Source organism: Centroberyx affinis, unplaced genomic scaffold (assembly GCF_046629955.1).
Source record: "Centroberyx affinis isolate AG114_WGS23_722 - 3 ecotype Tasmania unplaced genomic scaffold, CSIRO-AGI_Caff_v1 ptg001306l_1, whole genome shotgun sequence".
In the NCBI taxonomy this organism is placed as follows: domain Eukaryota; kingdom Metazoa; phylum Chordata; class Actinopteri; order Beryciformes; family Berycidae; genus Centroberyx; species Centroberyx affinis.
In genome coordinates, this window is record NW_027279812.1 from 115,286 (window position 1) to 139,202 (window position 23,917).

At 40.5% G+C, this 23,917-nt stretch overlaps 1 protein-coding gene across 2 annotated transcripts; it reads right to left on the bottom strand.

The window, feature by feature from the left end:
* Positions 1 to 454: 454 nt before the first annotated feature.
* Positions 455 to 17,246, bottom strand: LOC139649247 (phospholemman-like). Of its 2 annotated transcripts, none has more exons than XM_071525596.1 (8): positions 17,089 to 17,246; positions 6,404 to 6,460; positions 5,317 to 5,349; positions 4,627 to 4,650; positions 4,363 to 4,437; positions 4,166 to 4,202; positions 3,876 to 3,916; positions 455 to 1,236 (listed from the first exon to the last, which is right to left on the bottom strand). In XM_071525596.1, the coding sequence occupies exons 2-8, from the start codon at positions 6,435 to 6,437 to the stop codon at positions 1,217 to 1,219; spliced, it is 264 nt and encodes an 87-aa protein (XP_071381697.1). In that variant the 5' UTR covers positions 6,438 to 6,460; positions 17,089 to 17,246; the 3' UTR covers positions 455 to 1,216. The 2 variants fall into 2 exon arrangements, with proteins under 2 accessions (XP_071381697.1, XP_071381696.1); XM_071525595.1 differs by having other exon boundaries at positions 3,876 to 3,919.
* Positions 17,247 to 23,917: the final 6,671 nt, after the last annotated feature.

The following is a 23,917-nucleotide window of genomic DNA, read 5'->3' on the forward strand; positions in this document are numbered from 1 at the left end:
GTCGGGGCTGAACGCAGGGCAGCTGAGTGGAGGCTTGTTTTAGGGGGGTGTCAGTTCAAACGCTGCAAACTTGTCTGCTTGGAAGGATTTTATCAATTAGTTTAGTGAATAGAGCGAATCAAATCCAAGTCCAGCTGTTATGCATTGACTGGATTTAGCCTGCAACAGCTTTTAAAAACGGATGGATGCAATAACTTTGAATTAACTGTAACACAATAAAATTTTAACAAACATCTTTAATCTTTGTATGCATATACGTAGATGAGAATTTCAGTCGTGAAAAACTGCTAACAATGTCTAGTAAACGTTGACAGATGTGTGTTTGTACGACTATTTTAGGAATCTCAGGACCCCAAACACACACTCACACGCACACACACACACACACACTCACTCACACTCATACACATGTTCTCCCTCACAACAAGAACACAAGAAAAGTCCACAAGCCAAAGTGGTTCCAATAGTTGGTTCTTTTATAGAAACATAACAGACTCTCTATCTGACCAGTGCAACACACTACATTCTTCTGTAAAGCTAAACACATGAATCAAGAGATTATCGTGAATTATCATAGTGCCATGCTAGTTGTGTATGGCTATTTAGACTCAATATATTTGACACAAAAGCACTGACAGTGGGTTAGGATGGTCACAGTAAGTCACACTAATATCTACATCAACGTTTACCTTATAGATACAGTACAGACAGCAGAGGAGGTGAAACACATGGAGACAAATTATGTGGACACTTATATTAGGTTTTTTTTGGTAATAAGTTTGTTTCATGGTTGCTGTCAGGTCACTTTCAGTTCAACCAACTACAACTCTCACTTCAACCACAATTTATTAAAGAATGATAGACGATTTCAACATCTGAATTGAGTTGATTGACGTGAAAGTGAATTGAACACAATCCTTGTTTGTATGCATGGGATGTTGGGTGACAAAAATCTATGCTTGCATACATGTGTGTCTGTAGTGTGTGTGTGTGTGTGTGTGTGTGTGTGTGGAGGTGCAGTCGGCAGATCAGTAGCTCAGGTGTCCAGGCTTATCGCATCACACCTCATTGCAGGTACACAGCAGACTACCTGTTGCTCTCTAAAACAAAAGCCTCTCATTGGATGTCACAAAGCCAGCTCCCGCCCCTCCGTGTTATCTATTTCTATTGGTTGCAGATCCAGGAAGTCAATGTGTTGCCAAGTTCTGGTTGGCTCCTAGCACTCGCTGGCACGACCTGCAGACAGACGGGTTGGGAGGTGAATTTCAACATGGAATTCAGATGACTGATTTTCTGCTTGAAACTGTGATCAATAACATAATACAGTCGAATACTCAAACTAATAATCTATTACTTTCAGTTGCTTTTGGGTTACTTAGTCAAAATTAATGAGTTAGACAATTTATCCAATTTACAATGTAATTTGAACTGTGATTTTATTGTTATTTAAAGCTATGATTATCTTTCAAGATGTACAACACAATGTTTACATCCATAACCTCACAGCCAACCAACTTTCAGACATATTTCTCAGTAATTCCAACAATTATTATTTTATTTAAAACTATCTGTAGGGAGTTACTGTGTTTTATTTTTCTGTAACTGCAACAGATCACAGTTACAAGCTTTTTGGTAATCAGATTACTATAATCCCATTATGCATGTAATCATTTATTCCCCAACCATGCAACCAGGAGCCCGTGTCAGTCATAGTTCCTGAGAAAACTGGAAATGAAAAGTGTTTAATCACATCCCTTTATATTATTCTGTCTTTTAACATCCACTGCAATATTAGCATCTGAAATTCATCTCATATTTTTGGGTCATCCTCTGTCATGTGATCATCGTTTAATCACATTTCCTTCCAGAATCTTCTATATGTGTTTTGATACAACAGAGTGAGGTGGAGAACAAACAAGCCCACAGCTCATTCTCAGAGGAATAGGGAGGAGAGTGTGTGCATGTGTCTTACTGTATGCATGTGTGTATATATACAGTATGTGTATCCGTGTATGTTTATGCTTGTGTTTGTGTGTGTGGCCGTGCGTGTGTGTGTGTGTGTGTGTGTGTGTGTGTGTGTGTCTGAGTCGTAATGGAAATTGCCCTGTCAGTGCAGCTTGTCCCTCCAGGCCTCCTCCAAGTCGCCAAGCTGACACGCCCTCTGTGTTTTTCCCTTACCTGCATTTACATCTATACCAAAGCTGTGAATATTCACGCTATAGCTCACAGGTTTACAGTGGCAGCAAACACATTCTGCATCTACTCTGTATTACCATTATAGTGGTAGTTGGGGCAGAAATCTCTCTAACCTGAATCTATCCTGCATTAGTTCTGAAGTAGAAGCCATTGTAGAGGTTCTCATTAGCATTAGTGCTGCATTAGTAACCATGGTACAAGTCTGCCATCCTGCATCTATCCTGTATTAGTGCGAATGTGGTAACCTTAGTAAAAGTCCCCCTCCTGCATCTATCCTGTGTCACTTCAGTAGAAGAAGAACAGTAGAAGTCCTCCATCTTGCATCTGCAGTATCATGGAGTAGTACTGCAGCAGTCAGACAATAAAGTCTGAATTACCACGGTCCACATAAATTATTTTACCATCCGGATGACTGACAGAAATGACCGAGGCGCATGGGTAAAATCAAATTACCGACCTTCCCTAGTCAGACTAATGCCTGCGTGTCTATGTCAGGTTTGGATATTGAGCTAGCTTAAGGCCCTCTGGTCACTCGCTGTGCCACCTATGGGTGTAGCTGCCTCTTCCTCTCCCTCCCTCCTTCTCTCCCTGCCAGACCACCTGAGCCCCGCCACCTGTGGGACAGCAGGATCCACGCATCTCATTCAGCACAACGGACCCCTTCCATATTGTGCCAGTGTGTGTGCGCCATGAGGCCGTGTGTAATGAAACAGATGGAGAGAGTAAATATAACCTTCGGCCATGGCAGGCAGTTGATCGGGTATTATACAACAGTTAGTTCCGGTCGAGTGATTTGATTGGACAGGAGGCATTCCGTGAGTGCTGATATACAGAATAACAGCACTGGGACGTTTTACTATATGTGTCACTCCACTTTACAGGCAACACTTGAACTGTTAGTGGAATCCTGAGGGAACTGTTATTGTTGGCAGAGATGAATTCAAGACAAAAATCATAATCTGGTGTCTCAAATTACCATTACTCTTACATGATAAATAACTTTGTTTATAGAAGTGTATAAAAGCAATATCCCACGAGAGGGAGTGCTGTTATACAATATAGCAGCACGACCTTAAATGAAATCACAGATACTTGAGAATAAAACAACCTGTGAATCTTTCTGCTACAGTGGACGTTATTGTAGAAATCTACAGTATGTTGCTTTGGTATTTGAGTTTTTTTCTCTGGGAGATGCATGAACAGTGCAGTGAGCAGGAGAAAGTGGGATGATGGGTATTTATCGATAATAATTGCTCTGTGGATTTCTGTAATGGATATGATCTCTGTTTGCACTTCTATTTTTGCTGTTATCATTGTTGTTGTTGTTGTGATGCGTCTGTGGTTGTGGTTGATTGAATTTTCCGTTTACATTTAAAGCATTATTGCAAACACAATTTCTCTTGGGAAAATGAATATTTAAACAGAACAGAACAGAACAGAACAGAATAGAATAGAATAGAATAGAATAGAATAGAATAATGCAGGTTTCATCTCCAGAGGATGTCATCATAATAACGTACAGGAGCTCTCTTTTGGGGTGGATTTCCCCTTTTAGATGGGCCTAAGTCTTGGATACATTTTTGAAATAAATTTATGCATCTCATGAGGAGGTGTCACATCCTCAGTAGTTGATGAGAGCCAATCGCAGAAGAGTTTACTGGCAGGTGAATGTAGGCTACCTTGCTCGTTGAGCATCTGCTGAGCATTGCTTCCTGTCCTCCTTCTGCAGAGAGAGGAGAGGGAGAGAAGTAAGAAAAGAGCAAAACCAGTAGACTTCCTTCATTCTTTTCGATCAAACCTTTCTCAAGAGCTTAGCCAACTTGGTAATCACATAGTTACATTATGTGAATGTATAGCAAAATGGAGTTTTTAGTGCAGTGCACCAAGTACAGCCAGGCACCAGGTTAAGATCAGCATATTGTAAATCACAAAGTCTATATTGAGTTTGTTGACGATGTGAAACTCTCACCTCTTGTTCTGGTTGAACTTGCACCTGCAGTGGCCACCTGGAGCAGGAGGAGAGACAAGAAACAATTAATGTGTTTGTGTGTGTTTGTGCGCTCATGCCCCGATGTGTGTAGGTGCATGTGTGTGAGTGTGTCTGTATGTATGTGCAGCAGTCTGTTTATGATTGTGTATGTGTGGATGAATGTGTGTTTGTCTTACTGAGCAGGATGGTGATGCCGATGAGACAGAGGACGGCAGCTAGGATCAGGCCTCCAACACGTAGTCTGTGGTAGTCTGCACACACAGGACATGGTTACAGTATGAAGTGCTGTGACAGTCGTACTACAGTGAAACTACTGTAAACCCCATAATGTAAATAACAAATTTACAAAGGGCTTCACAAAAACATAAATCAAAAACATAAAATCAACACTTCCATTACATTAGAAATACTTTGATGAAAATAACAAATAATAAACTTACCAAAGGTAAATGGGTCATCTTCAGCTGTAGGGACACAAACACATGAATAAGGTCAGTTAAAAGCTGATGTAAACATCTAGACATCAAATAATGATGACTTAAGAAAGTAAACAGTACAAACTGAGATGGGCATATAGTCGATGGCCTAGTTTGATTGTCTAACTAATGATTGACATAACTGACCGTCCAGATCAATACATGTCAAGTCAAAAAAAAAAAAAAGACACTTAGATGATTCAAAAATATATATGTTTTAAACCACATTTTACAAACTACATTCTGAACAACAGATGATTCCTCAGAGTTTTTTTTTTTGATGTAAACATACGGGAACCTTTTTTTGGTGAAATTTAAACAAAGTTACAACTTTTTGGGACTATCTAATATAGAACATTTATTTTTATTTTTCGGTTCTATGAAAGTGAAAATATTCTGCATAGTTTCGATTCCCTGTGCTTGCATGCCTTCACTATCATGTTAAACTCCTAGGTGAACAAAAGACCAGTAGAACAAGCACCAATCGCTGAATTGAATTCATTGAAGTCCCCTCTTGACTGAGTTGACTCCACCGGTATTACTACTACAGTATATATGACCTATTATCCTTATTATTAATGTGTTTAGGTGGAAATGCTGACTGAGTAAAATGCTAACTAACAAATCAAACAAGGGAAAAGTCAGTGTCCTTACCCTTCTGTTCCTCTGCAAACACCAGGGACACAACTGCAAAAGATCAGAGAGACAGACACACTTTACAATAGTTAAACACAGCTGGAGGTGTCTCATTAGCTCATCAGGGTTAAGACCATGTACATACTTAATGACATATTGAAGTTGCTTCCTACAGTTTCAGAGTACTAGTACTTTTGAGGATGCAAGTCAGGTAGTTTACTATGTTACTTTGGGGGTTAGAATAAGTTAGAAATTCAAATTGCTGCACAAGTTTTATAAGTGTCAGTGAATAAAAGACATCTTTAGAAGCATATAAATCTTTGTTCCGTTTATTGGAAGGGAACCAAACACAATCCAGATCTGTTTTAAAGTGTTACATAAACCTCACTGTCTCTCTCTCCTCCACCTTTTCCCTTATCCCCCTGTCACACAAGTGGCATAGACCTCAAAGATCCCGTCTCTCTCTGTTTCTGTGTCTCTCTCTCTCTCTTGCACCTCTTACTTCCCTCACCTTTTCCACATTGTAGAAGCGTTCTGGTCTCTCTCTGATTTTAGACACTATTGGGACACACTTACATATACATAGGGCTCAGAGAGAAGGGGTGACCAGGACCGCCGCTGCTGAAGCAGGGTTGGACATATTAACTGCTGTGGGGATCAAACCTGTGAGCTTAGCGGACGTTCTCTCTAACCACCAGACACCCTGCTGCCTTCTCTCGCTCTCCAGACATATTTAGTGTGGTGGAAACACTGACCAACTGACCAAAACTTGACCAATGTGCTGTGGGAAGACTGACCTCCAGACAGAAACAGCACTTCCTGACTAAAGAGGAAGTGGAACTAACAGATCATGAAGTTTGGGTTCCTGACAAATACTGACATAAAAATTACTGTTTAAATAATGAAAAACTGAATGAGTGACTGACTGACTGGCTGGTTGATTAAGTGATCGGCTGGACGACTGACTAAAATTGATCCACACATTGACAATGGACAAATAAATCAATAGACTTTTCAATAGATCAATTCACTGATGAAATAAATGACTTGTTGAGCAGCTCTTTGATTAAATTAAAAGACTGAGTTTTTTTTTTTATTTACTCACGTGTCATCAACACCAAAGCACAGATCTTTGACATCTTCAGGCTTCAGGCTGTTATACCTGAGGAGAAAAGGTGTGTAAATATCCAAATACAGACACGTATGACATCAACAATAATAACACCAACGTTGTATGGTCAAATAAGTGTAATAGAAAGTATTGAATACCGTCATTTAGGCCTAAATGACAGAGTTTTGTTCTGAAATGAGATATCTATCATTTGAAAAACATGTCACATAATGTTACAAAATAAGTGATAGCACAAAATTAGAACATATATATGAGACTTTAAGGACAGAGGTCAGGTAAGGTAAATGATGAATTTATTGTTTTCTGTATTTTAAAGATACTGAATGATGAACTTGAGGTACTGGTTCTTTCCCCAAAATGTGTAAATGTAGTTTGGAAGAGGTTCTTCATATTATGTTATATGTCATAGCTGTAATCACAAATATAGTTGTTATCAAACTCTCATTTACAACATATAACTGGAATGCTTTGGCATGACAACAAAGCAAAGTTCTCCAGTTAGAAGTGGTACAACGTCTGTCTTCCACTCAGGAAATTACAAAATAACTAAATAGCTCTAGCTATAGTTTCCACTAATGCATGCACACTGCAGATTGTAAATGTTAAGAATTGTCTGTAAAGCATTGACTGGCCACATGAACAAGACTCTGGTTGTACCAACGCTGGGCTTAATAACATTATCTGCTGTCCCAATGGCACAGATGATCAGATTTAAACTGCTGCAAGGCCAGTGTGTGTGTGTGTGTGTGTGTGAGAGAGAGAGAGAGAGAGAGAGAGAGAGAGAGAATGACAGAGTACTGTATGCAATTGAGAGAGAACTGAGAGAACGAGTGTTATGAACTATACACAGGAAAAAGAGAGTGAGTTTGAGTGTTGTGTGTTTGCTGTATGCAAACAAGATAGAGAAACTGAGAGAGACTGGGTGTGTGTGTGTGTGTGTGTGTGTGTGTGTGTGTGTGTGTGTGTGTGTGTGCGTGCGCGTACGTGCGTGTGTGTGTGTGTGTGTGTGTTAGAGAGCCTTTTCTGGTGCTCCAGACTGGCTCGTACCAGCCAACAGAGTCAACAGAGGCCTGATGCAACATTTAGTCTTTCTCTGTTGTCTGATGGATTCTGAATGGACTTTTACACACAGACAAACGCTCATCACTCATACACATAGCTCTCTCTCTCTCTCTCTCTCTCTCTCTCTCACACACACACACACACACACACACAAAGACATCTGATCTAATTTAGATGGCCACCAAGTGGTTTCTCTTTCTCTCTTTTATACTCACAGCAGAGACACACACACACACACACAGACATCTGATCTGATGTTGATGTGTAGAAAGTGCTCTAATGGGGCCTGAAGAGGAGAACAAAATCTGTCTGGCTAATGCATTACACTGCTGCTACTTCAAAGCTTCATAGCTTCACTTTTCTCTTTTATGTTATTTAAATATCATCTTTTTGTTTATTACAGGCTTATTACGCCATATATAAGCTGCTGTTACACATAGGTTACAGAGTAGTGTGCGTTCATACAGGAACACACATGTTGCGGCCCTCCTGAAGTGACTACAGAATTTTTTTAAATTATTTTGTTTACTTCCTCTTGCAAAGAAATCCATGAAAATATTATTAATGTGCACTCACCATCCCAGAGCTATTTCTGTCTGTAATGTAATTCTAATCTCATAACTACAGTATAGCCAGTGGGCAATTTGTGCTCCTTGCTCCCTTCTGAAATGCTCCAAGTTGATGGAGTTATTGGCGTTAATATTGAGATGTATGGTCTTTAATGACTGGACTTAATAGTGTAAAAACTCAGAAAGGGTCTCTTATCTGAAAACTGTCCATTCAGATATCTGTCTGATGCAGAATTTACAATATTCACACTGATGCTATTCTTAATGAGTAAGGTAATTTCCTGACAACTGCAGTAACTTCCCATGCACTGTCTGAGTTGCCTGATCTGCATGCTGCAATAACTGCCATGTTGTTGTGTTTCCTGGAGGCAGCAGCAGCAGCGGCAGCAGCGGTGTCGTGGGCAGAGACAGGAGACACGCCTTCAGTAACTGAGCAGTGATTTTCCACTTACTGCACTTTTCCACTTAGAGCAATTCGAAGTGAAGAGCAAACACACCCATGTCCACTGCAAACAGGCATTTACACACAGTCACACATGCATGAATGCTCCCCACGCACGCACACATGCACACACACATTCATAGTTTGGTTGAACTCGTATTCATGTTGTGACCACAGACTGATTATTCCACAAGGATATACATAAGAAGCCTGATTAAATCTTTGTGTTGGTATCTGAGAGGTGATCTGAACACATCCTGCCCTGGTCTTGTGCATTATGGAAATATCTAGTCAAATCAGCTGGTTAGCTGGACCGGTCCAAAGCTCTCCCGAACTCCTCCCTCCTCTCAACCCAGCCAGCTAGAGTTTAGCCGTTACAGCAGTGTTGCATATGACCAATCATTCTATCCAATCATACTTTGCTCAAAGCTTGTGACTGATTGGTTGGGAAATTATTTGAATGCAAACACTGACATGTGATGTCCCGTCGGCTCTTTTGGAAAACTGACATACCTTTATGAAATCAACAAACATGACCTGTGATTACTTGATTTTGAAAAATAGCTGCTCTAATCAGAACAAAGCCGACCTCCTTATTACTGGCTTTGTGTTATTGGCTACATCAAAGTAGCTTTGTAGACTCTGTAGTAAAAGACGCCAGTCAGGATGTACTACTCCCTCTCCTTGAAGTGGTAAAATCCTTAATGTACATGGCAAGAGAGGGAAGCATCTTAAATCTTAATCTTCTCCTACTTTAAAAGACAGCAGAAAGAGAAGGCCAAACAACAAGAGATACTGTGGAGGCTAAAGGCACAAGTTAGAAGACATACGATGAAGAACCCAAATAAGATTTTAAAGACTCAGCTCCTGGAATCTGTGTCTGAAAGGCAAACTGAAAGGAATCCAACAGTGACTTTATAGACTCAGGGATCACAACACAATAAGAAGCAACTAAAACAAGGTGGATGCCTCCTCTGCTGCTGGTATTCGGAGCTTGGCAGAGAGCGAGAGAGAGAAAGAGAGAGAGAGAGAGAGAGAGAGAGAGAGAGAGAGAGAGAGAGAGAGAGAGAGAGAGAGAAGAGCAGGGCGTGGGTTTCTCTCCTGGTGCCTCTCCACAGCAACCCAACGGGAGGCAGGGGGAATGTAGAGGATGGGAAACCGGCCAACAACCACTAGAGGATGGTTTACCTCACGAGAAAGGCCCATAGAGGGAGAAGAGAGAGGGGACAGACAGAGGGAAGAGACAGAGGGGAACGGACAGAAACAGGAGAGAGAAACAGAGTCGCAGAGACAGACGAGACACAGAGGGCAAACTGAAGGAGCGGGACAAAGGAGACAAAGAGGGTGAGGAAAGGACAGCAGGAGAGAATAAAAGCTCCTATTTGAAGATCATATTCTAAAGCAAATGTTAGCGTAGGGCGGAGCCAGGCTTAGTGCTGGAGGTGTGTATTCATGGTGTCGTATTTATGGTTGTTCAAGAGGACAAACGCAGTGTCAAGAATGCTAAAACTAGCCTCCAAAACGTTTCAAGGCATGTCATCCATTTCTCTTTCCCCTGTCACTCTTTACCTTACACTATTGAATAAATTATAAATGCAATAAAATGTTCAAAGCTGACAATGTATACAATGAGCAATCGCTTACGAAAAAGTATACTCAATCGTTTCATGAAAACACAAGATTCAATATCCTGTACCACCAAAACAAGTTCTTAGGCCATAAGGGAAACTTTTTTATGCAAGAGGGAATGTACTTTCCGTTATAATTGATATAGAAGCCTTTTACAAAAATACATATTCTATTGGCACCAAAAGCTTTCATATAACACCACCTCCTATGATTATGGCCCCAGAGCCATTTCTCTTTAAGGGTAGTCTCTCTCTCCCCTGGCCACAGTTTCCCTGCGGTGCCACTTTTCCAGTCCCGCTTGGTCCAGAGATAAAGAACGCTCTGTTCTGGCCCTGTCATGCTACTCTGCCTGCCTCTGACTGTCTCTTCCTCTGTTTTTTTTATTGCATCTCTCTCTTTCTTTGACTTGTCTCTGCATGTCTCTCTCTCTCTCTATCTCTCTTCCTTTCTGTCTTTGGGACTGTTCTTCCTCTCTCTTTCTGTCTTTGGGACGGTTCTCGCTCTTTCTCCTTCTCTCTAACAGTCTCTCTTTCCTCGCTGCTTCTTTCATTCTCTCTTTGTCTCTCTCTCTCTTTCTTTGAAGGATGTCTCTCTCTCTGATACCCCCCGCCACTTCCGTGAGACTCTTAGAAGAATTGCCCATTTGTTTGAAATCACTGTTCCCCTGCTCTTCTTTTGCTATTTCCATCTCTCATCTCCTCTCTTCTTCTCTCTCTTGCCCCTTTTCTTTTAAACCTCTTCTCCCTTATTCCCCTTTTCTGCCACATTTTCCCCTTTCCTTGCCCCCTCACCCCTCTCCTCTTCTTTCATCGCCGCTTTTCCACTCACTTATCCATTCCTCTGCTCATTTCCTCCACTTAAGTCTTTCTAGGCTCTATGCCCATCTCATGTACACTGTCACTTTCTCATTTTTCCATCCTGCTCTTCCTGTCCTTCCTATCCACTAATGAGATTACACAATAAACTAGAGCGCTGTCAGAATAGCTGAGTCACTTTCAAAACTCTTTATCTATACAGTATATCAGTCAGTCAGTCAGTCAGATGGTCACTCACTCCTGTCTTTGACTCAGCCAGGCACCCACCCACTTACTCACTTACTCTCTAAATATGTTTTTATTTTCGAGTCAAGCTGCATATTCAAAATTCCCAAGATTTCAAAAATTGATGATCACAAGGTTAGGGTTAGGCTGTGAGGTTTTCCAGTGAACTTGAGTTAAGGAATAGGGTGTATCATCAACTTTTTATGTCTAAATTATGATGAATTCTGGGTTTGCTGCTTGACCGGAAATTAACCACCCACTGAACACAACCTAAAGAATTTATGATACTAACCCACATGTTTCCACATGTTTACTCCCTTCCATCCTCACTCACTGTATCTCTCTAGTCCTCAAACAGTCCTAAGTGTGGCCACCTGATGACTGTTTACTTAAGAATTTTTTTTTTTTTTTTACAATACTACTTTAGTGAAGCGACAAAACACGCCCATGCTTTAAGGAGACAAACACTCAAGCCCAAAAACAGCAGCTGGTTAGATGAGTTTATCTCTAGGCCAGTGGGTCCTAAAATGGGATCTGGGTGATAATCCAGTGTATAGGAGCTCAAGTCTTTTTGAATATGCTATGTAGGGCGCTGGATCCCAAGAAAGACATAATCCATGAACAATGGACAGCACTTCTTTTACATATTTAAATTACAATGTGCAAGTTTTACACTGCATGGGATGTTTCGGCAAATACCTTCCTCAGCGCGCTAGTGTGTTTAAAACATTTTCAGTAGAAGTTGGCTAACTGAGAAAATGTATAAGAATATCTGTTTTGATCCATGGTTTATCCACTGTCATCCCACCTATACTTTAAATAATAAAGCAAACACACACACACACACACACACACGCACACACACATACCCAGGACACCCTGACCTGCTGCTTTTTATCCATCCAGAGGAAAGAAAGCTTGACTGAGGGGAAAAAGAGATCTGTTGTTGTAGAATGTCAAACACTTCAGAGAGAGAGAGAGAGAGAGAGAGCGAGAGAGAGAGAGAGAGAGAGAGAGAGAGAGACCAAAGACAGAGAGAGAGACCAGAGACAGAGAAAGGCCACCAGCTAGCTTTAAAAGTGAGAGACATAAGTATTTACTGCCTTTTGACTAATCTAGGTGAACAGACACATACAAATACATTCATGCTTGCGTACACACACACACACAGACACACACACACACACACACACACACACACACACACACACACACACAGAGACAGGCTGCCCTTTGTGTCACTAACATTTGTCTCTTCAAATTGTCACGATAGGAAGCAAAGCCTCCCCCCTCAACAGCTGAGCAAGTGTGAGGTGATATGAGGTATGAGCTGTATGTGTGTGTGCTAAATATGGCCCACATTCCCCATAAACTACTCTACAATCCACATCCTGTATTGTGTGTGTGTGTGTGTGTGTCTAGTGTAGGATGGGCCAGTATGTATGTGTGCTTTGATCCCGGTTTCTATTTTCTAACACTCCCCCCGTCCCACCCATTTGAGTTGTACATTGATGTGTGTATGTGTGTGTGTGTGTGTGTGTGTTCCTGTATAGCACTACAAAGGCAGCTGCCTATTCTCAGTGGCATGTTTTATTCCTAAATTAGCAGCACTGGATTCCTGTGTCCAGCACCAGCAACACATCATTTATGAGCCACACACACACACACACACACAGGAAGGTCTCCGGTGCAGGAGCGTAAACAGTGTACAGTATAAACCTGCTCTGGACTCTGATGAATAATGTTCTTTTATCTCAGCTGAAACATCTGAAAACTGAAGTGCAACTCTTTCCTATCTTCACATCACCAGTCCCTGCAGGAATTTACCATTTTATGATTCTTTATTTCTAGAATCAAACACCTGGATATTTGTCTGATCAACCACATGACCCTCAGATGTATTCATAAGTTATTACAGACTGGATGGCAACAGCTACTGACAACAGAGGAGTTTCAACTGACGCAACGAATGTGTTCCATTCATTACTGTATACAGGAAAAATAAGCGACAGAGTCAGGAAGGAAGAGACAGAGGGCGGGGATAGTGAGCAGAGGCAGTGGAATGATGAAGGAAAGGAGCGAGGGAAGGAGACAGAGGGAGGAAGAAAGGAAAGTAGGGCTGAAGAGAAGGAGGGGAGCTGAGGGACATGAAGTGAGAAATGAATGAAATCAGAGAAAGAAGAAAGAAAAGAAAGAGAGGGAGTGGGTGAAGGAGACAAGCGAAGGTCTGAGGGAGGGAAAGAGGGAGGGAAGGAGAAGTGGGAGCGTGCGGTTGATAAAGAGAAGGAGAGGAGGGACGAAAGGAAAGAGAGAGAGAGAGAAAGAGGGAGTGGAGCATACTAGAGCCATGAGTCACACATGGTAACCACAAGGTTAGCAGCGAGCAGCTAGCAACAGCCTTCATGCTGCCCACTCCGAGGCCGAGAGCAGCTCAAACGATGCCTGACTGGATCAGACTCAGCAGGAGTGACGGTGGAGCAGTCATTTCATAATTGCGTTTTCAAAAGAGATACCACTGCCTCCCACCTGCAGCCAAACAGACTGTCAGGTACACAAATTTTAGAAGCCCATCTTTGACTATGGATATCCAGGTGGCTGCATAAAACTTCCACTCAATGGCATAAATTATAATATAAAATTAAACTGGTACTACAAAGTAGACTATTTCTGTTGAATACAATAATACGACAGATTGAACACCTACACTGCTAGTTATGAATGAGTGTTTCAGTGGCCTCAAAGATAGTTTTCCTCCTCCTTTCCATCCTTTGTTCTTTCATTTCTGACCTTCATTCATGCATTTTTTTTCCCTTCTTGCATTTGTCCGTGTCTTTCATTCCTCCCTCCTTCCTTCCTTTCTCTCTCCCTTTGTTCCTTCCCTCCTTCCTTCATGTCTCCCTTCCTTCCTTCTGTCCTTCCTTCCAAAAAACTCTATTAATCTTGGACTGATTGTGTGGTAAAAGCTTTTTAGAATACTATATAATAGACTTAATACATTTACAATTTAATGCCATATCACTTGCACCCTGGAGATGATTGAAGCTTTAGAGTATTGAACTGTAAGTACATTCGCTGTCAGCCAAAAAATAAATAAGGATAAGGATATGCTGGATTGGATTAAGACAAAGGTTTAGCTCCATCTCCGATTGAGCTGTAAATGAAAGTATTGTGTTTGTAAAAGAAGTGAAGGTCTGATATAAAATCAATGACTTGTTGTTGCAGTTTCTAAATTTGTGTTTGTGAACTGCCAAAGTCACAGTCATGTGAGGTTAAGTGTAAGTCTGTCTCACCTGAGAGAGAGTGCCGTCTCGCTTTGTCACTTTCCCCCTTCTGTCTCTCTCTCTACCGTTTCCCTCGCTCGCTCCCCCTGTCTTTTTTTAAGAATTGTGGTCATGTGAGGAAAGCTGATGAGAACAAGCTAAGTCTGTCTCACCTGAGAAAGGAAAGACAACTCTCTGTCGCTGTCACCCTCCCCTACTCTCTCCATCTGTGTCTCTCTCTCTGTAACCTTCTCCTCTGTCTGTAGGCTCTGCTCTCTCTCTCTTTTAAGAGTTATGGTCATATGAGCAGAGTTCAGGTGCATTTGAATCAGTTAAATGAACAATATTACACGGCTGGAGATGTGCGAGGAGGATGTGTGAAGGTCTCTCTCTCCATTCATGGCTCTCTCCCTTTGTGCATTTGTATGAAAGTGTCCGTCTATGAGTCTTTACAGATATGTCTGTCTCTGTACTTTATATCTGGCCTCTAAACTTAAAGGGGTATTTTGTCATTTTGAGATTTACCTTGTCACCAAGCAGGGAAAAAATCCTGTATGGAGGTTTTTTGGGTGTTTAAATCATTCACAGTGTTCCCAAAAAGTAGCACAATATCCAAAAATACAGTAATTCTTGGTAGTTGGAGGATAAATTCTGACAATCTGAAATCAAAACTGGTCTTCACCAAGAATATTCATGCCTTGCATGGCACCATACATGCTGCCAACAAAGACAATTTTTCATTGACATGTTGCTAAGTAACCCACAAGGGAGCATTAATCCAGAATGTGAGCATCTTTTTTATCGTCCTGTCATCAGGCACCTGGTCAGGTTTCTGGATTCTTACACTGCTACCTTGCTGCACATCCGTGGGTGCAAAGCCGGCTCAATGGAAAAATCCACTCTCAGATACTCTTACATAATTCATACTTAATAATTATTTACTTTTTTGTCATAACCACTTTTTCTCAACCTGCTTCATCTACCTCTACATTTCCCAGAATGCCTTTCAACACCCCCCATGAGTATTGGTGTGTGTCTATGATCACGGCCGCACCCCTTATTCAACATGCAGCAGGTCGTTCGGTGGAGAAATTGGCATCTCTGCCTCTTCTACGGTGGGTTTCTCCCTGTATGTAAATGTGGAGTCTAGAAACTTCTGAGGGACTGACACCAAAACCTGATGCTTACCATCACACACAGGGTCTTCAGAAAGACACAGACTGATAAAGGTATAGTAAGGCCTATATCCTATTTATTTATTGTTATTTTGATGTGAGAAGGTTGCATATTGCAGCTTAAGCTCTTTCAATCTACAGTTTTTTAATTGTTTTAATCGCTCAAAGCATTTTTATCAGACTATTGTGCTTCAACAAACAGCAGTGAAACAGCATAGAATCAGTGACACTGCGCTCCATTATCCAGCACATTTTATTGGACAGCATCTGTATCTGTCCTTGCCCCCATAGTCACCTATCTGTCCTTGTGCCACATAGTAGCAAACTCTTATCGCCACAGCCCTTATCAGCTGGCCTTTCACACACACACACACACACACACACACACACTACAGCAGCTTAGAGTATGTCAGCATCAACGTTGACGCAATCTACACTATTTTTTCATGAGAACGCAGCCATTTAGTCACTCAAAAAATTTACACATGGAAGTATTGCAAAATACTGTACGTTAAAATGGTAAGATGATGATACAACAGGTGATATTACCAACAGCAACAGGTCTTCACGGGCTGAGAAAGCCCTGGTGAGATCATGTGTGCTAAGGGAGTGCTAAGGGAGTCATGTGTGCTAAGGGAGTCATCGCCTCTACTATCTAACAATCTTTCCTAAAGAATATAAGGTAAGCTTTCCTAGAGAACCTAAAGAACCGATGAAAAGGCTTATTCTACACCAGCAGGCCGCCATTCCTATAAGTCCCACAAGCAGGCAACATCATGGACCTCATTTGTCCTCCTCATAGGTTCAACAGAAGAGGGAATACAGTTTTTCTTAGTTTATCTCTGCACCATATGTTAGGCCTGAAGATAGACCGAAGATATAAGCACACACAGTTACTTCATATCGAACTCCAAGCCTACTAGACTTTAATGAAATTGATTAAAATGTGTGATCAAAGCCCGTGACGCAAGACTATCTTGGGCCATTACGCACACTGGCCCGCGGGCGCGTGCCGTTCCATTGTCTTGGCACTGGTGGGCTCGAGGAGAAAAGCCATTCGTTGTGGACCGGATGACATTATAGCCTTTTGATGTGCCGTTATATACTTACATATTATCACATATTTCTACAAATGACAGATATTGCTCTAAAAGAATTAGCAGCTAAAACGCTGTAGCCTTTTTGAACACTATTGATTTTTAAGCAATGGGGTGTATGGGCCAGCTGAAGAAATACAGTGACCTACAAAGGAATGTTTTTTTCTACTCAAATAAACATGTTTAGATAGCACTTTGTGTCCAAAGTTAAAGATAGCCTAGCTATATTGCGCTCCTGTAGCCTAAAAAGATGCGCAGGAGCTTATATTTGGAAAAACCGAACGCCCTAAAGCAATTTCCTAAAGTTTTAAATATAAAGTAAAAAGTTGAGGAGACATTATAAATCTTCAGTGTTGTATGGACTCACTATTTTTGAACACTTACCTCCGACACGCGTTGAATCCGAATACGGGCAGGGAGAAAAACGAAGAAATCTCGCACACAGACGGATATCTGACTCAGGACCAGCGACTTTTCTCCACACTGTGCGCCAACACCCTTCCACTAGTCACACTCAACAGGTTGGCTTGGTTTTGGAAAGGGGGCTGAGTTTAAAACACTGGAGTTACAGTGTAGGAGTGAGTCCTGATCCGGGGTCGGTTTGTGCTGTCTAAGTAGCAACAGTTGAGCGCTGGAGAACCGGGGCGTGGAGGCTGATCCTGAGTCAGGGCTGCGATCCGAGAGGAGGAGTAGAGGCGAGGATTAATCTTTGCTTGTCGAGAACGAAGATGTTGAAATTTGCTGAGTTGGGCTGATTTTCTTCCATTTTGAGGTTTATATCAGCAGACAGCAATAACAAAATGACGCCACGTCTATAAGGATGGATAGGCTGCCATTACCAATGATAAATAAATAAATAAATGAATAACTGTAAGTGTACTGTTTAAACTCTAAGATCAATAATTGCCCTGTGAAGTGATGGAAACTAAGATCATCAACACTGTTGAAGGTTGTACAGCTGCTTACACATGCATAAAGTTCAGAACTGCACAATGCCCCTGTGGTCAGTAAATAAATGTAGATCTGGTTATAAAGTACAAAGCTGCCACAAACTCTGTTGTGAGAGTTAAGCTTAAAAATTACAATGCAGTAATGTCATTGGTCACTTAATTTTAAATAAAATCATTCACTCTCTATACCTGTGAAAAAACACCACTAAAATATAAAAATAATGTTTAGAATAGTAACATTTATTTGGATTTTGGATATGCACACAATTTTCTTTTCTAAAATAGAAGATTGCTGTTGTTCTAATCTTCTCAAAGTTGAAATGTCTGACCACAGTGATAATCTAACTCTACAATCCACCAGACAGTAAAACATGCTATGAAAACAGCAGGCGATTATGATTGAACAACACATCATGTTCTTGATAATGCACCATACTACTACTGCATCATCATGAAAATAACAATACTAAGCAGCATATTACATACAGACTAACTATATTGTCCAACCTCATCCTAAATGCATTTACAGGGATACAAGGCTACTACATGTGTCTTAAATCTACTTGGTGAATATAAATGATCCTGATTCACAAATCAATACATATCTGGGCAAAATCAATACACTTTGAATACATGAAAAACATGAGGCGAGCTTGATTTATTTTGTCTCACACATGACATGCCCACTTATGAGGCTGCTTAAACATCTGGTAAGATAAAACAAGCGCACCTCACAGGCACTTCAGCTGTTTTTGTTTTTTAAATGATGCCTATTTTTTGCAGAGGTCTGTACAGGTGTGATCATGTGAGCTAGTGTGTTTCCTTCAAACCCCCCGCCACCCGCCCGACCTCCCCCACCTCTCCGCCTGTCATCTCTTCTTCCAGGCAGAAACCGGTTTGTCAGACAGGATATCAGATTTCACTGTTGTCATCCTCCACTTTTCTACAATGGAAGGTGAGAGTGGAGGGCGGGGCGGGGCGGAGGTTGGGATGGGGGAGAGAGAGAGAGAAGGTAAGAGGGGAAGGAAGTCAGTTCAAATTGTGCTCACACACACACACACACACACACACACACACACACACACACACACACACACACACACACACACACTCAATAGAGCCAGTGAGTCAGAAAGAAAAAAACAAATATCCTTACTTGTTCCTCTGGGAGCACTTGTTATCTGTTAAGGAAACCCAGGAAGTGTTACCGTGGTTACACACACTTCAATGCACAGTTCAGTATCTTCCACATGTCTAGCTTAAGTCTTTATTACCAATCCGATTATAAAACTGGCCTAGTCCTGTAAATGTGATATCTGGGTTATTCAGCAACAAATTATTAAAAACAGCAAACTTCAGTTATGGTTGAGACAAGATCAGGGCTGAAAAACAAACTCCATCACAAGTAAAATGTTTTCTTCATGGGCTTTATCATAACCTGTAAGCCCCAGTTATATATGTCCATACACTATAAACCCCTGCTGATGTTAGGCCTATATACTGTATCTGTGTGGTTGTAACACTTACACAGTACAACGCCGACTCCTCCAATCATCAACAAGCACGCGCAGATCAGGCCCGCGATTCGTAGCCTCTCATAGTCTGGGAAACAGTAAAGTTAGAGGTTATTATTTTTTTTTAGGTCTGTATTACATACTTTCTCATAAAGCAAACACACCCTAAAATTAACCGGAAAAATAAACATCTCCTTTTTTTATTAGATACACTCTTAACCTGAATGATCACATCCAAATGCTAATGAACTATAGAATCAAGAATCAGAATCACTTCACTGTGAAGGAGAGCCAGCTGTCTTTTTTATTTTAATTTCTTATGAATCCATTCAGAAGAAAAGTATTTTTCTTGAGCATGCAATCACATTTGCAGTGGCTACTTTGTTACCAGGCAGACCTTGACCAGTGACTCATCAAGGTGTTTCTTTATGTGAAGAGTCAGAGTGAATGAATGAAATTCACCACTAATCTGTTTGTCATCTGGTTTCATCAGTATGGATAAGTGAGATAGATAGATAGATAGATAGATAGATAGATAGATAGATAGATAGATAGATAGATAGATAGATAGATAGATAGATAGATAGATAGGTAGATAGATAGATAGATAGGAATTAGGAGTTAAGAATCTGTAAGTTTCTGTACTTACTGTAAACAAATGGATCTGTAGACCAAACAGAGAGGGATTACAGTAAGGAGAGAGAGAGAGTGGGTGGGAGAAGAGAGGGGTGATGTGAGGAAAAAGGGAGGAGGAACAAGGGAGGGGGAGAAAAATAATTAGTGACAAACACACTAAGCACTTGTTGGTCCACATTGCCAAGTATTGGAGCAGAGAGTTAATCATATTTAAAGCATAAGTATTGGGAGGAGGAGTTAAATTTGGTCTTTTTAAAGCTGAAATTCTGGGATGGTGGCCTAAAATTTGCCCTTTTGACATCTTATTATCAACAGTGGATACATTTAACATTAAAAAATCAAAATAAAAGGCATATAAACAAACTTGAATATGGGTCTCTGTTGGCCTGCTTGTCAGAGCAATGTCATGCTAAAAAGACACACTGAGGTTCACTATCCCAATACTGCTGACAAAAGACAAACTGTTTTGCTGATGAAGGTGGATTTATGCACATGATCAGGCTTTTGTTATGGAGACACAGAAGTCTGACAACGTGTCTGCTGTCTTGACAAACCGGTTCCACAGCAAACCTATCTCAGAACAAGATGAGATGAGAGCAGAGCTTTGGTCTTACTTGCTTCAGTTTCCGTGATAAGGGCAAAGAGCACTGGAGGACAAAGAGACAGAAATAAAACAAGTTATTTCACAGAGAGTGTGAGTCGCCTTCTTTGACGATGTATTATCAAAGGTTTTGCTTGGTCCCTGGGTCATGAAATGTTTTCCTCAATTACAATAGAGAAAAAAAGCTAAATCTGGAAATGTTTGCAGATTTTTGCAAATATAAGATTTTTGGAGGTGTGTGTGGTCTGGGAGAGTGTCGAGTGTCAAGCATCACTGTGGTGTAAATTGAATTATAATCAGGGATGTAGTGAATTGTAAACCCACCTAAACTCAGTTAATCCACACTTTTCAGATGACATAAATTTACATGATAGAAATTCACAGTAGACAGTAGCACCTGTCTCATGTAAGTTACATGAAAATAGGGTCTTTTCAGGACAACAAAGTAAATATATTTTTAATATTTCAAAATCTACCTGTCTTTTTTATTTTGGCCTACATTATATCATCTTATCATTAAGGATATATTATAGTTGTAGAACCTATTTTTTATATAATTGGTGTTCTGTCAAAATGTCATATCTCCAACTTTTTTTTTCTGACAGCTGCATTGTCTCCCAGAGAACAGGAAATGATTCATGACCTTGAGACCAAGCCAAACCAATGGTTAGAGTATTATAAACCACCCAGTGTTTCTCAATTGCTGAAAAACTGACTTTTTAAATGTTTCTGCAGGACACTGATAACATGAAATGATGTATATTTGTATGGTATCTGTTCTTGCTTTTATTTACCTGCCATCAGAGCCACAACAGTGAAGTGTCCCATCTTCAACACAACTGAGAGAGACAGAGACAGAGAGAGAGAGAGAGAGAGAGAGAGAGAGAGAGAGAGAGAGAGAGAGAGAGAAAATGAGTATGAGGGAGAGTGAAAGAGGAAATGGGAGAAGGGGAGATATTTAGTGTGATTTTCTCATGTTCAGACTAAAAGTTGGACAACTTCCCCAAATGCTTGTTCATGACTTGCTGAACTGATCATTGCAGACGGAAGCATTGACCTTAAACAGTCTTCACCTCCTAGTCTCTTAATCAGATGACCTGACGTCCTTCTTTTCCCCTCAAACTCACTCTTTCTCCTCTCTTCTCTTCCCTGATTCCTTCCTTTTTCGTTTCCTCATGTTTTCCCCTTTCTTTTGTCTCACTCCCTTCCTCCACCATTGTCCTTCTTCCGTCCTTTCCTCTCCTCCTTCCTCCCTGCCCCCCTCCCTCAGCCCCCAACAGGCACACACACACACACACACACACACACACACACACACATACAACACAAACTTCGCCCTCTCCCCAGGAAGAATGTCCTTGCGGTGTGAGGGAGGTCAGTATCTCCTCAGCAGGGATGCATTCTGGGTGTTTGGAGAGTAAACAGCGGATCATTTTTTGTCATGGGGTGAAACCCTTCCAGAAAGCTTTAGAGAAACCTCTGTGGATCTGTCAGTTAACTTCATCACATCGGGCTAAATGGTATCATGTTCTTTCGATAAAGATGTTTAGTTTAACTCAAGCGCTCAAGCGTTTTTATTTCTTTCACATTCAGCTGTTCATGATCAGCTGACTTTGCCACAACCACCGTACAACTTTTATATAACATCTACACCATTGTAATACAACACATTTTTGATACTTTTTATACAAATGCATTATAAATTGTTTTTAAAAATGTAATGTGTATAGCTATAATACTTTTTTATTTATTATTTATTATTAAATTGTTAAATGTAACAACATTCTCTGTTTGGTTGGTTTCATGGTTTATCATGAAGGTCAATAAAGACCCATAATCAGAAACCGACAGTTTGTTCTTTTGCCTTTTTCTTATCCATGGATGTGAGATCCATATTATAGCCATAGATACAGTATATATGTAGTAACATATAATAATAAGTAATATATATATATACCTACATACCATAGATTAGACTACAGCATAAAGACAGTACTTTGTCAACTGATGTACTCATTGTTCCTTCTTATGTAACTAACCAAATAAAAAAAAACATATTTTTAAATCATTTTTTATTTCTGAATTTAGAATATATACTAAGTGTATGGGAAAATTGGATGAGTGTAAAAGGATAGCGTTTTCCATAAACAAGCTCTGCACAACATCCAGCCAACTTCTCAACAACCTCTTTGTAACTCCTAACTAACCTTGGGCGCCCTTGGGCCTGTTAGATCCACTGTGTTTTGGAAATCTAATGCTTGTCCCGTCTCATCTGCTCTGCTTCATTCTGGCTAGAACTAGTTTTCCTTCCCCAGATATTTTTTTTCCCCTGTCTGTTATTGAAACCCAGCTGTCTAATAAAGAGGGAACAAGAGTCCTGGTTTGTTCTTTTACATGCTTGATAAGTCTGAATAGAAGATGAAATACTTGCTAGATACTTTGTTACAATGTTTCTGCATTAATCTGTTTTCTATATTAATCTGTTTTCTATATTCATACGGCGATGAACTAATCCTCAACCATTAATCATCCTTTGTCATCCCTTGGGAGGTTTCCAATAATAAGACGTTAATGGACATTAAACTGAAACAAAGATAAAGAAGAGACTATTTATCATTCTGTTGTTGGTACAAATCTTCCTCCATTGCCTCTGTCCTTGGCAAAAGAAACTAAAGGTCATTGTAGCTATCAGTGTGTATGACATCAGTCAAGGTCAAACTGGCTGCCGACCATTTCCCACCTCTCTCATGGCACAACTGCAGCTTTAGGAGACAGTGCTGACAGGCAATTTTACAGACAACTACGAACTACAACATATTTTCGTAATAACTGTGTTTATTATAGCCAACTTTGTTATTCAAAGTAATTTACCTAAAAATGTGGCTTTGTATTGTCAACTGAGCAGCTCTAACTTGACACCTCAATCATTTTTCTTCGCCAGGTGCTTGCATTATTATGAGGAAATGTTTCTACATTTGTTAAAAATATCAAAGTATTATATTATGTCATCAACAAAACTGCCACTTTGCCTCAAAAGCAGGTCACTGTGTGCATGTCATCGGTCAGGGTCAAAACTGGTAGAGTCCAATGTCCTTCAACCCTCACCAATGTCCCTTCAAACCACTCTGCCTACTTTACTCTCCCATTAGCTGTAACACATAACAGAGCGGAGTTGGAGTTCTTTAACGTTTTTTTTTTTTTTTTAACTCAATTTGATACAATTTAAAAAATGTTCTCTTGTCTTGCGAACCAGGCTTATTAAAAGATAATAAAATACTGCTCTTGCTATGTCAGGACCGCTGCATAGAGAGAATACAATGGAACATATATAACACAAAAATAGAAACCCTATTGAGTGGATTGAACATTGCCTGATGCTGTACAAATGTACAGAGAGATAAATTGGATCAATATGACTCACTTCTCATCAGTCTCTTCAATCTTAATTCATCAACACAACCATATTGGATATTGGACATGCTTTAATTCTAGATAGCCAGGAAGCCTCCAAA

Bases quoted from the DNA above. Each gene is read 5' to 3' on its own strand.
- LOC139649247 (XM_071525595.1), bottom strand. From the start codon at position 6,437: ATGTCAAAGATCTGTGCTTTGGTGTTGATGACAC. The intron at 5,350-6,403 runs GTGAGTAAATAA...GATCTTTTGCAG, and splicing joins TGCTTTGGTGTTGATGACAC to TTGTGTCCCTGGTGTTTGCA. The intron at 4,651-5,316 runs GTAAGGACACTG...GTGTCCCTACAG, and splicing joins GTTTGCAGAGGAACAGAAGG to CTGAAGATGACCCATTTACC.